At 44.8% G+C, this 12,954-nt stretch overlaps 1 protein-coding gene across 1 annotated transcript; it reads left to right on the forward strand.

Annotated features, from left to right (window-relative positions):
* Positions 1–8,788: 8,788 nt before the first annotated feature.
* On the forward strand, positions 8,789–10,328 carry LOC123081826 (putative protein Brevis radix-like 5). Its single transcript, XM_044504349.1, has 4 exons — positions 8,789–8,972; positions 9,057–9,566; positions 9,650–9,972; positions 10,060–10,328. The coding sequence occupies exons 1-4, from the start codon at positions 8,901–8,903 to the stop codon at positions 10,139–10,141; spliced, it is 987 nt and encodes a 328-aa protein (XP_044360284.1). The 5' UTR covers positions 8,789–8,900; the 3' UTR covers positions 10,142–10,328.
* The last annotated feature ends 2,626 nt before the right edge of the window (positions 10,329–12,954 follow it).

Here is a 12,954-nt window from a genome sequence, read left to right on the forward strand (position 1 = left end):
ACTGGCATTTAATTTTTTTACAAAATAATGTATTTGTATATCTTGTAAAATATTTCGGGACTATGTAACGATGCCGGGTTTTTCCAATATGAAGCTCACTGTGTCAAAGTTCCGGAGAAATGCACATGTCTCGTGTGCTATGTGTTGGAAATATGAGCAATTTACCGAATGATTTTATTAACAGAAATAGTAGATAAAACATGACTAAAATAGCAAATATAAAGCAAGTCATGCAATCTGACAGAGAGAAGGTAAACATCGTCTGCATATATGAACTTGAGGTAAACACATCTAGAACAGTCACTAGATGAAGTTGCTTATACGACATAGAACGTAACATACGTAGGACAGAAACTAGAGCCAAGAACTGTAGCAGGACTTCTAACAGAAAGGAGAAGAACACGTACGGCACAGCAGCAGCAGAAGCGCTGGGCTTGGGGTCGGTGTCCTCGCCTGCCATGTCGTCGAGGAGGTCGTGGAGGTCGGGGAAGAAGTCGTCGTCGGGGAAGTAGTCGTCGGCGACCGGATCGTCCGTGATGAATCAGCCAGTAGTCGCGCAGAGCGCTCCCCAAAAACCTTATCACCCTTCTCCCGTACAGGACTCAAAGAGTGCGGTTTCGGAGGCCTACTGTCCCGACCTGCGGTGCACGCCGCAAGCCGGGATGGAGAGGATCGTAGCAGCAGCGCAGTGCTCAGGAACCGGTGGCGAGAGGAAGAAGTAGTTCTGGTGCTTCTTGCTGAGAGGAGCGACCTCCCTTTTATAGGCGCAAGAGAAGGAGGCGAGAGGGCAGCACCGGGAGCTGAAGGGACCGAGGGAGATGAAACGAACAGACAGCAGCCGAAGGGTGCAGCGTTCGCATTTAATCTCCACTACAACAAAACTTTCCATTTCCCGAGTGACCTTTCGTATACCCGTAGTGCGTGGCAAAAATTTAGACATCGGCTCGGCTCATTCCCGCAACCCGCGGCGCGGCGCGGCGTGACGAGGCGAGCGGCGAAGGAGGAGCGCGCGTGGATGTCCCTCTTGTTCTCATGCTCATACAAGTGGGGAAAGAACCCCCCTTATAAGGAGGTCCAACTCCCACTAAACTAGCAATGTGGGACTAAACTTTTAGTAGTATCCCTTGCCTTGCACAAATGGGCTAAGTGGGCCACTAGGATTTATTAGGAATTTCTGAAATAGTTATTGGGCTGCCCAAAATAGACTAAATTCCAGCAATCCCCCACCAGATCCCAGAGGCACACAGAAATTTGCCTTTGGTTCCAAAATACTGTTTTATATACCGGTACTGCAGTGGAGACTATTAAGTTGAACTTCCACCTAGAACTCTATACTACACTAGTAAGCAACTTGAACAGTGGACTGGGCCTTGAACTGCAAGTTTTGTGCGAATCTAGCTTCACATAAAGCCTTGACCGATACGTGGCTACCATGGGTCTTCCCCGCGGGTGGAGCTTATGCGTCATACTCCGTGACCTTTCATGAGTTTACTAGAGAGAACCCTACTCTCATAGATTGCGACGTTTGACAATCAGACTCATATAGGTGTATTCTTCAAAAGATGTTCTGCAGGATAACATCTCTGCTTAAATAAGCCACTTAAAACACATTAAGATATACATCAACCTGCCATGCAGATTAGCAGAGTATTGCATCTTCATGGAGTGGTATTGAGAATAGTAGGGATACTCTCCTCTCAGTTGACCAACAGCTTGTCTTCCACATCTAATTCACGGAATCTCCGATCACAAAGAATAGGTTACCACTGTAAACAACTCATATTGTGGGTCTCATATCCATCTCCCTCGATGCATTATCTATCACATTACGCGATAGACCCTTAGTAAAAGGATCTGCCAGATTTTTAGATGTTTGGATATAATCCAACGCAATAACTCCGGAGTTTTTCACTTTCCTGACAGACTTTAACCTTCTCTGAACATGTCTTGATGACTTCATGTTATCCTTTGAACTGCTTACTTTCGTGATCACAGTTTGATTGTCGCAGTTCATAAGGACACCCGGTACAGGTTTCTCAACAACCGGCAAGTCATTCAAGAGTCGGCGAAGCCAATCTTCTTCGACCGTAGCTGTATCTAGTGCTGTGAGTTCTGCTTCCATAGTTGACCTCGTTAAGATGGTCTGCTTGCAAGACTTCCAAGAAACAGCGCCACCTCCATGAGTGAATACATAACCGCTTGTGGCCTTTATCTCATCAGCATCTGAGATCCAGTTTGAGTCACTATACCATTCAAGCACCTTTGGATGCCCAGTGTAGTGAATTCCATAATTCGCAGTGCCTTTCAAATAACGCAAAACTCTCTCTAGAGCTTTCCAATGCACATCTCCTGGTTTTGAAACAAACCGACTCAGTTTGCTAACAGCAAAAGAGATGTCAGGTCTTGTAGCACTTGCTAAGTACATAAGCAAGCCAATAATCTGAGAATACTTCAATTAATCTCTAGCAATTCTTTGATTCTTTCGAAGCAGCACGCTAGCATCATATGGTGTTGGAGAGGGCTTGCAGTCACTATAGCCAAAGCGACTCAAGATCTTTTCCACATAGTGAGATTGAAGCAATGTAATCCCACCATCATCATCTCTCAACAACTTGATGTTCAGAATGACATCAGCCACTCCTAAATTCTTCATCTCAAAACAGTGAGATAGGAAATCCTTGACCTCCTTAATAACATTCAGATTTGTTCTGAAAATTAGTATGTCATCAACATACAAGCAAAGCATAACTCCCTCGCCCCCACCATGGCGATAGTACACACATTTGTCAGCTTCGTTCACAACAAAGCCTGCAGCTGTTAAAGTTCTTTCAAACTTCTCATGCCACTGTTTGGGTGCTTGCTTGAGTCCATACAAGGACTTCAACAACTTGCACACTTTCCCTTCCTGACCATCTACTACAAACTCATCTGATTGTTCCATATAAATTTCCTCATCCAACTCTCCATTTAGGAAAGCAGTCTTAACATCCATTTGATGAACAAGAAGACCATGTGAGGCAGCTAGTGAAAGTAGAACTCGAATAGTGGTCAGTCGAGCCACAGGTGAGTAAGTATCAAAGAAATCTTCACCTTCCTTTTGGGTATAACCCTTAGCCACGAGCCGAGCCTTGTATTTTTCAATAGTACCATCAGGCCTAAGCTTCTTCTTGAATACCCATTTGCATCCTATAGGTTTGCACCCATAAGGACGATCAGTTATCTCCCAAGTTTCATTCGCCAAGATGGAATCCATCTCGCTACGAACTGCTTCCTTCCAGTAGTCAGCATCTTTAGATGCATAGGCCTCTTAAATAGAACTGGGAGTGTCATCTATGAGATACACAAGAAAATCATCACCAAAGGACTTTGCAGTCCTCTGTCTCTTGCTCCTAATAGGAACTTCATTGTTCTCCTCCACAGGACTTTCAAAGTGTTCCATCAAAATGGCAGGTTCGGTAATTGTAACTGGTTCCTGATTCGATGAACTAGGCATCTCCTGATTAGATGAGGTAGCCATATCCTTCATGGGAAAGATATCTTCAAAGAAAGTCGCATCATTCGACTCCATGATCGTACCGACATGCATATCAGGTACCTCAGATTTTACAACCAAGAATCTATAGCCAATGCTATGAAAAGCATATCCCAAGAAAACACAATCCACAGTCTTTGGTCCAAGTTTCCGCTTCTTTGGAATTGGAACATTGACTTTCGCCAAACAACCCCATGTTCGCAGATAAGAGAGTTTTAACCTTTTCTTCTCCCACTCCTCGAATGGAGTTATCTCTTTGTTCTTTATGGGGACTCGATTTAGGACATGACACGCTGTCAATATCGCCTCCCCCCACCATGCCTTGGAGAGACCCGATGTGTCTAACATGGCGTTAAGCAAATCAGTTAGAGTACGGTTCTTTCTTTCGACCACCCCATTTGACTGAGGTGAGTAGGGAGGCGTCCTATCATGGATTATACCATGTTCCGCACAAAAAGCATCAAATTCATTGGAAAAATACTCTCCACCACGGTCGGACCTAAGCCTCTTGATTTTCCGATCAAGTTGGTTTTCCACTTCAGCTTTATAGATCTTGAAAAAGTTCAAAGCCTCATCCTTAGATTTCAGAAGATACACACAGCAGTATCTAGTGGAGTCGTTAATTAACATCATGAAATATTTCTTTTCACCTTTTGTCAAAACACCATTCATTTCACATAGATCTGAATGTATAAGTTCTAGTGGTGCAAGATTTCTCGTCTCCGCAGTCACGTGAGATTTACGAGGTTGCTTAGCTTGCACACACACTTGACACTTAGATCCCTTGACAGTGGTGAAACTAGGGATTAAGTTCAACTTCGCTAGTCGCGACATGCAACCAAAGTTAACATGACAGAGTCGTGAATGCCACACATTTGATTCACTATTGTTGCAAATATGATTAACAACTTTATTGCAAACGTCTGATATGGATAAATGAAACAGGCCTCCTGACTCATAGCCTTTCCCAACAAAGGTTCCATACTTGGATATTACAAATTTATTCGACTCAAAGACAAGCTTATAGCCATCTCTACACAGAAGAGATCCGCTAACAAGATTTTTATTGATGGAGGGGACATAATGCACGTTCTTCAGCCGCACGATCTTCCCCGAAGTAAACTTCAGATCAACCGTGCCAACACCACGAACAGAAGCACTTGAACCGTTGCCCATCAGCACGGCTGAAGTCCCTGCGGTCTGATAAGACAAAAACATGGAAATATCACCGCATACATGCACATTAGCACCCGTGTCAATCAACCAATCAGGAGAATGACATACTGAAAGAATAGTGGGAAATATACCATACCCAGCATCCTTCATGTCAGTATCTCCAATGACAACATTAGCGGTCTTGCCGCTTTTCCCAGGATGACGCTTGTCATGGCGATTAGGGCAACTAGGAGCCCAATGATCAGGATCTCCACACACATGACAAGCACCTTTCTTCTTGCCATTCTTCTTCTTGAAGTTCGTGTGTTGCACAGCCTTGTTTTTTCCATCAAACTTTGCTTTACCATCAAACTCGCCCTTGTTTTTGAACTTGTGGGGCTGGAAGTTCTGCTTCTGTACCACATTGGCACTAGATCCTCCCTCAATACCTCGAGCACGTGTGTCCTTTGCTCTCGCCTTTTCTTCCACATCAAGAGTACCAATGAGATCCAAAACGGAAAACTCCTGTCTCTTGTGCTTCAGTAAGGTAGCAAAGTTCCTCCATGAAGGAGGAAGCTTAGTAATGATACCCCTGGCAACAAACTTGTCCGGTAGTATGCAATTGAAGTGCTCAAGTTCTCTAGCGAATGACTGTATCTCATGAGCCTGCTCAACCACGGAGCGCTCTTCAGTCATCCTGTAATCATAGAATTGCTCCATGATATACAACTCAGTGCCGGCATCCGAGACCCCAAACTTGGCCTCGAGTGCATCCCATATATCTTTTCCATTGTTAATTGACGCATAAGCATCAACTATATTCTCACCAAGAACACTCAAGAGAGCAGCCTTAAACAGAGTATCCATTTTCTGAAAAGCTTGTGCCTGTTGGGCATCTTGCTCTCCTTCAGGTTTGCCAAGAGTGGCGTCATAACAGCTCATGGTCTGAAACCATAAGACTGCTCTCACGCGCCACCTCTTATAGTGGATACCCTCAAACATAGGAGGTCTCATGGAAGCAGCAAAACCACTTGGGGTAAATTGCCTATAATAAGATTTTTGGATTGTTGGAAATATGAGCAATTTACCGAATGATTTTATTAATAGAAATAGTAGATAAAACATGACTAAAATAGCAAATATAAAGCAAGTCATGCAATTTGATAGAGAGAAGGTAAACATCGTCTGCATATATGAACTTGAGGTAAACACATCTAGAACAGTCACTAGATGAAGTTGCTTATACGACATAGAACCTAACATATGTAGGACAGAAACTAGAGCCAAGAACTGTAGCAGGACTTCTAACAGAAAGGAGAAGAACACGTACGGCACAGCAGCAGCAGAAGCGCTGGACTTGGGGTCGGTGTCCTCGCCTGCCATGTCGTCGAGGAGGTCGTGGAGGTCGGGGAAGAAGTCGTTGTCGGGGAAGTAGTCGTCGGCGACCGGATCGTCCGTGATGAATCAGCCAGTAGTCGCGCAGAGCGCTCCCCAAAAACCTTATCACCCTTCTCCCGTACAGGACTCAAAGAGTGCGGTTTCAGAGGCCTACTGTCCCGACCTGCGGTGCACGCCGCAAGCCAGGATGGAGAAGATCGTAGCAGCAGCGAAGTGCTCAGGAACCGGTGGCGAGAGGAAGTAGTTCTGGTGCTTCTTGCTGAGAGGAGCGACCTCCCTTTTATAGGCGCAAGAGAAGAAGGCGAGAGGGCAGCGCCTGGAGCTGAAGGGACCGAGGGAGATGAAACGAACAGACAACAGCCGAAGGGTGCAGAGTTCGCATTTAATCTCCACTACAGCAAAACTTTCCACCTTTCGTATACCGTAGTGCATGGCAAAAATTTAGACATCGGCTTGGCTCATTCCCGCAACCCGCGACGAGGCGGGCGGCGGAGGAGGAGCGCGCGTGGATGTCCCTCTTGTTCTCATGCTCATACAAGTGGGAAAAGAACCCCCCTTATAAGGAGGTCCAACTCCCACTAAACTAGCAATGTGGGACTAAACTTTTAGTAGTATCCCTTGCCTTGCACAAATGAGCTAAGTGGGCCTCTAGGATTTATTAGGAATTTCTGAAATAGTTATTGGGCTGCCCAAAATAGACTAAATTCCAGCACTATGGACCAGACCCATTCCGTTTTCTTTCAATGGGTTTGTTCCATTTTATGCGGCTTTTCATTGGCTTCCTCCATTATTATTTCTTTCAGGTTTCTCTCTAGTACCCTTTTCTTTTCTTTCTTTTGGTTTCATATTGGTCCTCCTGTGGTTTTTTCTTTCTGTGTTTTCCTCTATTTTTTATTTTACTTTTTTCAAATTCATGAGCATTCTTTCATTTATAAATCATGATTTTTTTTAAAAATAACATCATTTTTTGAAATTCAAGAGTAGCTTTAAAACTACCTAATATTTTTTAAATAAATGAACTTTTTAAAATTGGATGACCACTTTTACAAAATTTGTGAACTTTTTAAGAAAATCACAAATTCATATTAAATATGAGAATTAATCAAGATTAACCAATATTTTGGTAAATTCGTGAGTATATTTTTAGAATAAATAATATATCTAAATTTTTTGAATAAAAATCCAAATAGAAGAAAAACCAATCAAAAAGGAAAAGAAAGAGAAAAAATAGCTGAAAATGGGAAGTGTATGCATGTAAAGCACATAGCTGGTGGAAGCCTAACTAGGCTGGGGGAAAATTATATGAGACCAGGTCTCACGGTTAGCAGGAGAGCAACTAATCCTTGCCGGATCCTCCCAAGGGCCCTTTAGTGGGATGAGAGCTGCACATGTCGTATGCTGGGCATTTTCTTAGGATTTTGTTTTTTAATTTCCATTACGAGTTTTCCGGTTTTACATGTTTTTTTTTCCTTTTTAGGCTTTTTGGTTTCATCCAGTCTTCATTAGGTTTGGGAGAAAAACAAATTTAAAAAAAATACATTTTTTTTGCTTCTATGAGAAGCGCAGATTTATTTCTTGTAGAGGCACATACTTATGCTTCGTCTCAAGGAAAAAAACATGTTTTTTTTCTTTCACAAGAAAGACAAATTTGCTTCTTGTGTAGATGCATCTTTGCTTCCGCAATAAGCACAGATTTGCTTCTCTGCATGAACTGTTTTGGTTTGCTTCTGCGCTGTGCTTCTTGGAAAGAAAAAAAACACATCTTTTTTTTTTTGCTTTCACGAGAACTCGTGAAGGCATAAATTTGCTTCCGCGTTGTGCTTCTTGGAAAGGAGAAATGCTTCTTTTTTTGCTTCCATGAGAAGCACAGATTTGCTTCTCGTGAGAGGCATAATTGTGTTTCTCGGAAAGGGAAAAAATGCTTCCGTGTCTGGCTTTTTTTCTTCCGGTTTTTTCGTGAAAAAAGGTTCGTCCAAATCTATTAGGTCATGTACAGTGGTTGATAAGATAATCTTATCTTAAGTTTTGCATGTAGTTTAAAGATGACAATAAAAACACGTTTGCAATGGGTTATCTCTTAGCCTTATACTCTATAACTAGTTATTCCTAAAAACATGGTAAGACATATTATACTAAAAGATCATCTCTTAAGTAAGAGAAGGTAAGCATTTTCTTACGATTTCTCTCTCCTCCACGTCAACACTTATACTATGTGACACCTTTAGGATAGCACCATTGAACATGCCCTTAACATGGGATCTAGTTTTGAAGATATTGTGCGTGAAATCTAACAATAACAATGGTTCGGGATTTAGACGCATAGTTCAAGAGATAAAAGCGTTCAACGAATCTATGAAAAGAGGGTGTGTCACGTGTCAACTTTTGAAGGTGGGAGTAATTTTCGCGGATGTGAAAGCTTTTTTTTTTTGAGGGAAAGATGTGAAAGCTTTTAAAGCAGAGACATAGTTCTACATGGGCCGGCCCGTTCCTACACGGGCTACAAGCGGCGCTATAAGCGGAACACGCTCTACCCTGGCCGTTCCCCGTTCGAAATCCGAAAATCCAACCTCGATCGCAGTCGCAGCAGCAGCGACTCGAAATCCGAAATGTCCGCGCCGCCCGTGTAACTCGCGCACGAATGTAGCCAAGAAATACTCCATCTGCATTAACTACTCCTTCCTGGTTTCAAATTTTCATCTTCCTCCCAATCCAACCTCTATCCGTCCCAGGCAGTAGCGGAGCAGAGGTGGGCGTACAGCCAGGAGAGGGGAGGGGAGCGGACCAGAGGTGGGTGGCCGGCCGGCCGGCGATCGAGATGAACGTGTGCTTCCGTGGCGGCGCCGGCGACAGCAGGGCCGCCAGGTCCATCAGGGGCTTGGCCAAGAACGTACGTACCCACCGTGCCCGCAGGCGCGCATTGGTGCTGCTCGCCTGCTGATTAGTTTGTCTCCCACTCTTGTGTTGCTTTCAGATGAAGGCCATGTCTCTCAAGGCGAAGGCGGCCGGGGGCGCCGGTCATGCGCGGCGGAGGCAGCGGAGGGAGGCAGACCCCCGTGAGCGCCACAAGGATGGTTCAGGGGCGACGTCGGCCAAGATCGCGCCGGCGCAGCCGCAGGACGATCGCCGCCATGATCATCTGCTGCACACGGAGGAGGACTGCGACAAGTGCTGCTCCCCTTCGCTGGACGCCGACGACGATGCGGCTGAAAAGGGCGACGACGGCGCCGACGAGTGGGTGGCGGAGCCGGAGCAGGGCGTGCTGATGACGCTGGCGCCGCGCCCCGACGGCACCAACCGCCTCCGGAAGGTGCGGTTCAGGGACGAGCTGTTCGACGACTGGGCGGCGCAGAGCTGGTGGGCGTACAACCACGACCGCATCGTCGAGCTCTACAGCCTTGTCAACCAGTCCGACGGCGACGGCAACGACGACGCACCTGTCACCCCGTGCCAGTCCGAGTCGGACGAAGAAGAACCGCTGCCGGTATGCACTTGATCGATCGTTTGCTTGGTTCGATTCGATCGACTCAATTGCAATGCTTGTGTTTGTGGATTTGGTTGGCACAGGATGATGCGATGGCGGCCAGCGAGCCGTCCAGCGGGAGCAGGTCGAGCGGCACGGCGGGGTCGCCGATACTGGGCCTGGTCACCGCGCCCGACACCCTCAGAGCATGCAAAACGCCACCAACAACAACAATGACGACGACGACACCTAAAGCTGTGGCGCCGGCGGCCCGACACGAGGACGGGGAGGAGGGGGACGACATGAGCGACCACCAGCAGAGGAACACGCCGTGGACGGAGTGGGTCGAGGAGTACGAGCCCGGCGTGTTCATCACCGTCCGGGCCTACCCCGACCACCCCATGCAGCTCCGGCACGTCGAACTCAGGTACCAATGTACTACTCGAGCACCTAGCATGTACTGTATTGGACTGGCAATGAATGAATGAATTGGTGTTGCAAAATTGCATTGCAGCCGTGACAAGTTCGGGGAGGTAAAGGCGAGGGTGTGGTGGCAGGAGAACAAGGACAGGCTGCGCAGCTTCTACTCCTTCTGAAGCCGCCCGCATCCGTGTCTTCGGTCTGGTTACAGATAAACATACTATGCTCATAATCAGCATTGCAAAGGGAATAATGGAATTATAGTAGTATATGGTACTGCACTAAAGAAGGATACATAAAAATACAGTACATCTTCTAATTTTATTTATTTATTTGCGGGAAACCTAATACTTGCTCCCAATACTTGGCGAAATTATGTCTGCAATTCATGTAATCTTCTTCAGTTGTAGTAGTACTTACATTAGTTCTCCCTTCCCATCGATCCACTAGTGATGTGCATAGAGTTTCTTTTCTGGGTGTGGCTAGGTCTCAGTCAACTGAGATTTAACCAAGTCTCAGTCGCAAGTCTCAGTCAAGTGATATAACGACGTGCAAGAGAGAAAAAGGAAAAACTGAAAAGAAAATTTTGCATGGATCTTAATGTAAGATCTCATGGATATAGCACTGACGGAGACTTGATAAGGCAAGCCATGGCATAAATTCTGTCCACACTCTTGTTCGCCCAGGTTTAGAGTTTCAGACACACTGCACAGAGTTTCAGGGCATACATACGGTCACTGTTAAAGTGAGTCGCTGGCCAAGCTACACGTAGATCTATCTACGATGCCTATGCAAAATACCCAACACATTCGGATTGCCCTGGGCATCGCTGATAGCATGCCTTGGAGTTGGAGGTGGACATCGTCAGGATCCTAGAGCATCTTCTCTTCAAGGGCTATGCAACGAATGTGTTTGCCGATACATTCGGATGTGTTCATGAATCCCTGAATTGATAACCCGATACAAGTTCTCTTGGATCAACTAATTCTACCAAGTAGTCTAGGATTTTATAGCTAGGCTACAACGACTTGGAGAAGAAGATGATGACTCGATCCACGGAATGCGCTATAAAGGAAAAATATTGTGTGTGGTAAAGAAATGGTCAGTTAACAAAAGCGTGGTAAAGCATCTTCTTCAGTTAACTGTAGCTCTTAACGGTCGAGTACTATGCGGTCGAGTAAAAATGGAGTCCATCGTCGCCGTGAGATATTGATCTCTTCACACGTCAACCAAAGGTTCTCTTCCTCCTTTGAACCTTCAGAGAGCTCGGTGTTGATTGTTGAACTATTCGAAGAGATTCAGTTTTGTCAGGTTCACAACATCAGGACCCTGACAATTGCCCCTTGCTGAAGATGATCCTTGCCCACAAGTATGAGTGAATGGTTGCATTGAAGAATTCTGGGAACGTGTACTTGATGGAATCAACAACGTCCCAGGTAGCCTCTTCGAGTGACATGTTCAGCCACTGAACCTGCTCCGGTGTAACCAATTTTTGGTGTCTAGGAACAACTCTTGTGTCTAGTACCATGATTGGTGCCACTTTGATCTTGCCATGTGACTCAACCAGAGGAAGTCTGGAGCTGTAACAGCCATGAACCAAGTGTTTCCTTAACTGACTGATGCGAAAGCACCATGTATCTGTGTAGTGTCAGGTAATTGTAATTTGTATACTTCGCAAAAAAAAAAAGAGGTAATTGTAGTTTCTATGCTCTGGTACTCACCTTCTGTAAAATTCTGAAGGAGCCATAGAGTTTTGTTGCAAGTTCCAGTCCTATTCTTATACCAAATGCCGCCAATCGGTATGGTTGCATTTTTAATAAACCATGTCACCAACTTCATATGTTACGTCAGTCCTTTTCATATTCACATGCTTTTTCATTTTAGCTTGATCTTCTAACAAGTTGTGTTGTAATTGTTGATGTATGCTTTTTTTTCCTTCTAAAAATGTTCTAGCTTAACTGTACACTGGACCAGGAACATATACTTCATTTATAAGAGGAGGAGGGTGTCCATATAAAAACTGAAACGGGGTGAACTTGGTGGTTGTGTGGTAGGAGATGTTGCACCACCACTCAACAAATAACAACCGTGAACACTTTTTACGCTCAGCAAAAAACCATACTTCTCAAATAAGCCTCTATCTTTGGTTCATCCTCTCAGTCTGGCCATCTGTTTGAGGGTGATGTGTGGAACTCATATTTAGAGCAACATTCAGATATTTGAAAATGGTTCGCCAAAAAATGCTGGTGAAAGTCATGTCCCGATTAGTCACAGTTGACACTGGCATGCCATGTGATTTGACAGTGTTGTCTATATATGTTTGTACCACATACACATAGTTGAGGTCTGAGGAAGACATGAATTCAAAGCCTCTCAAGTCATATAGCTGTGAGGAAGTGAAATACGCCCTTTTCAGATGTTCCCGACTAAAGTATCGCGCCTGATGGTTATCCGGTGCATCCCTTTCGGCAACATTGGGACATCTGCGGTGCTGAAGTTTCGAGGTTCTCCGAATTTTTTGAGGTGAAGAAAGTCTCGAGAGCATCAATCAGACCATTCTTGCCAATCAGTCTTTGTAAATTTTTACATAAGATTGCGTCGAAGGTTGTCTCCAATCGTCTGAAGCTTATCCTTCTTGAGATTATTTCTGAGGAGCAATCTGCTTTTGTTCCAAGCTGTCTTATCACTGACAATATTATCTCAGCTTATGAATGTCTTCATTTTATGAAGAGGAACAAAGTGAAGAAAAATACTAAAATAGATTACATGCTCTCAAATTGGATATGATGAAGGTATATGATCGTGTTGAGTGGGAGTATCTTGAGGCTATAATGACCAAGTTGGGGTTTGCACCAACATGGATATCTTTAGTCATGAGCAGGGTGAGTTCCGTCAGATTCTCTGTTTTGGTTAATGGCAATAAACTTGAAGAGTTTAAGCCTTCTTGAGGAATCCATCAGGGCAGGGGGTAGTATTTCTCCGCATGTGT

This window comes from Triticum aestivum, chromosome 1B (genome assembly GCF_018294505.1).
Source record: "Triticum aestivum cultivar Chinese Spring chromosome 1B, IWGSC CS RefSeq v2.1, whole genome shotgun sequence".
NCBI lineage: Eukaryota > Viridiplantae > Streptophyta > Magnoliopsida > Poales > Poaceae > Triticum > Triticum aestivum.

Excerpts from the sequence above, each read along its gene's own strand:
- LOC123081826 (XM_044504349.1), top strand. The coding sequence starts at position 8,901 with ATGAACGTGTGCTTCCGTGGCGGCGCCGGCGACAGCAGGGCCGCCAGG. Across the intron at positions 8,973-9,056 it reads TCAGGGGCTTGGCCAAGAAC|ATGAAGGCCATGTCTCTCAA; the intron begins GTACGTACCCAC and ends TGTTGCTTTCAG. Across the intron at positions 9,567-9,649 it reads ACGAAGAAGAACCGCTGCCG|GATGATGCGATGGCGGCCAG; the intron begins GTATGCACTTGA and ends TGGTTGGCACAG.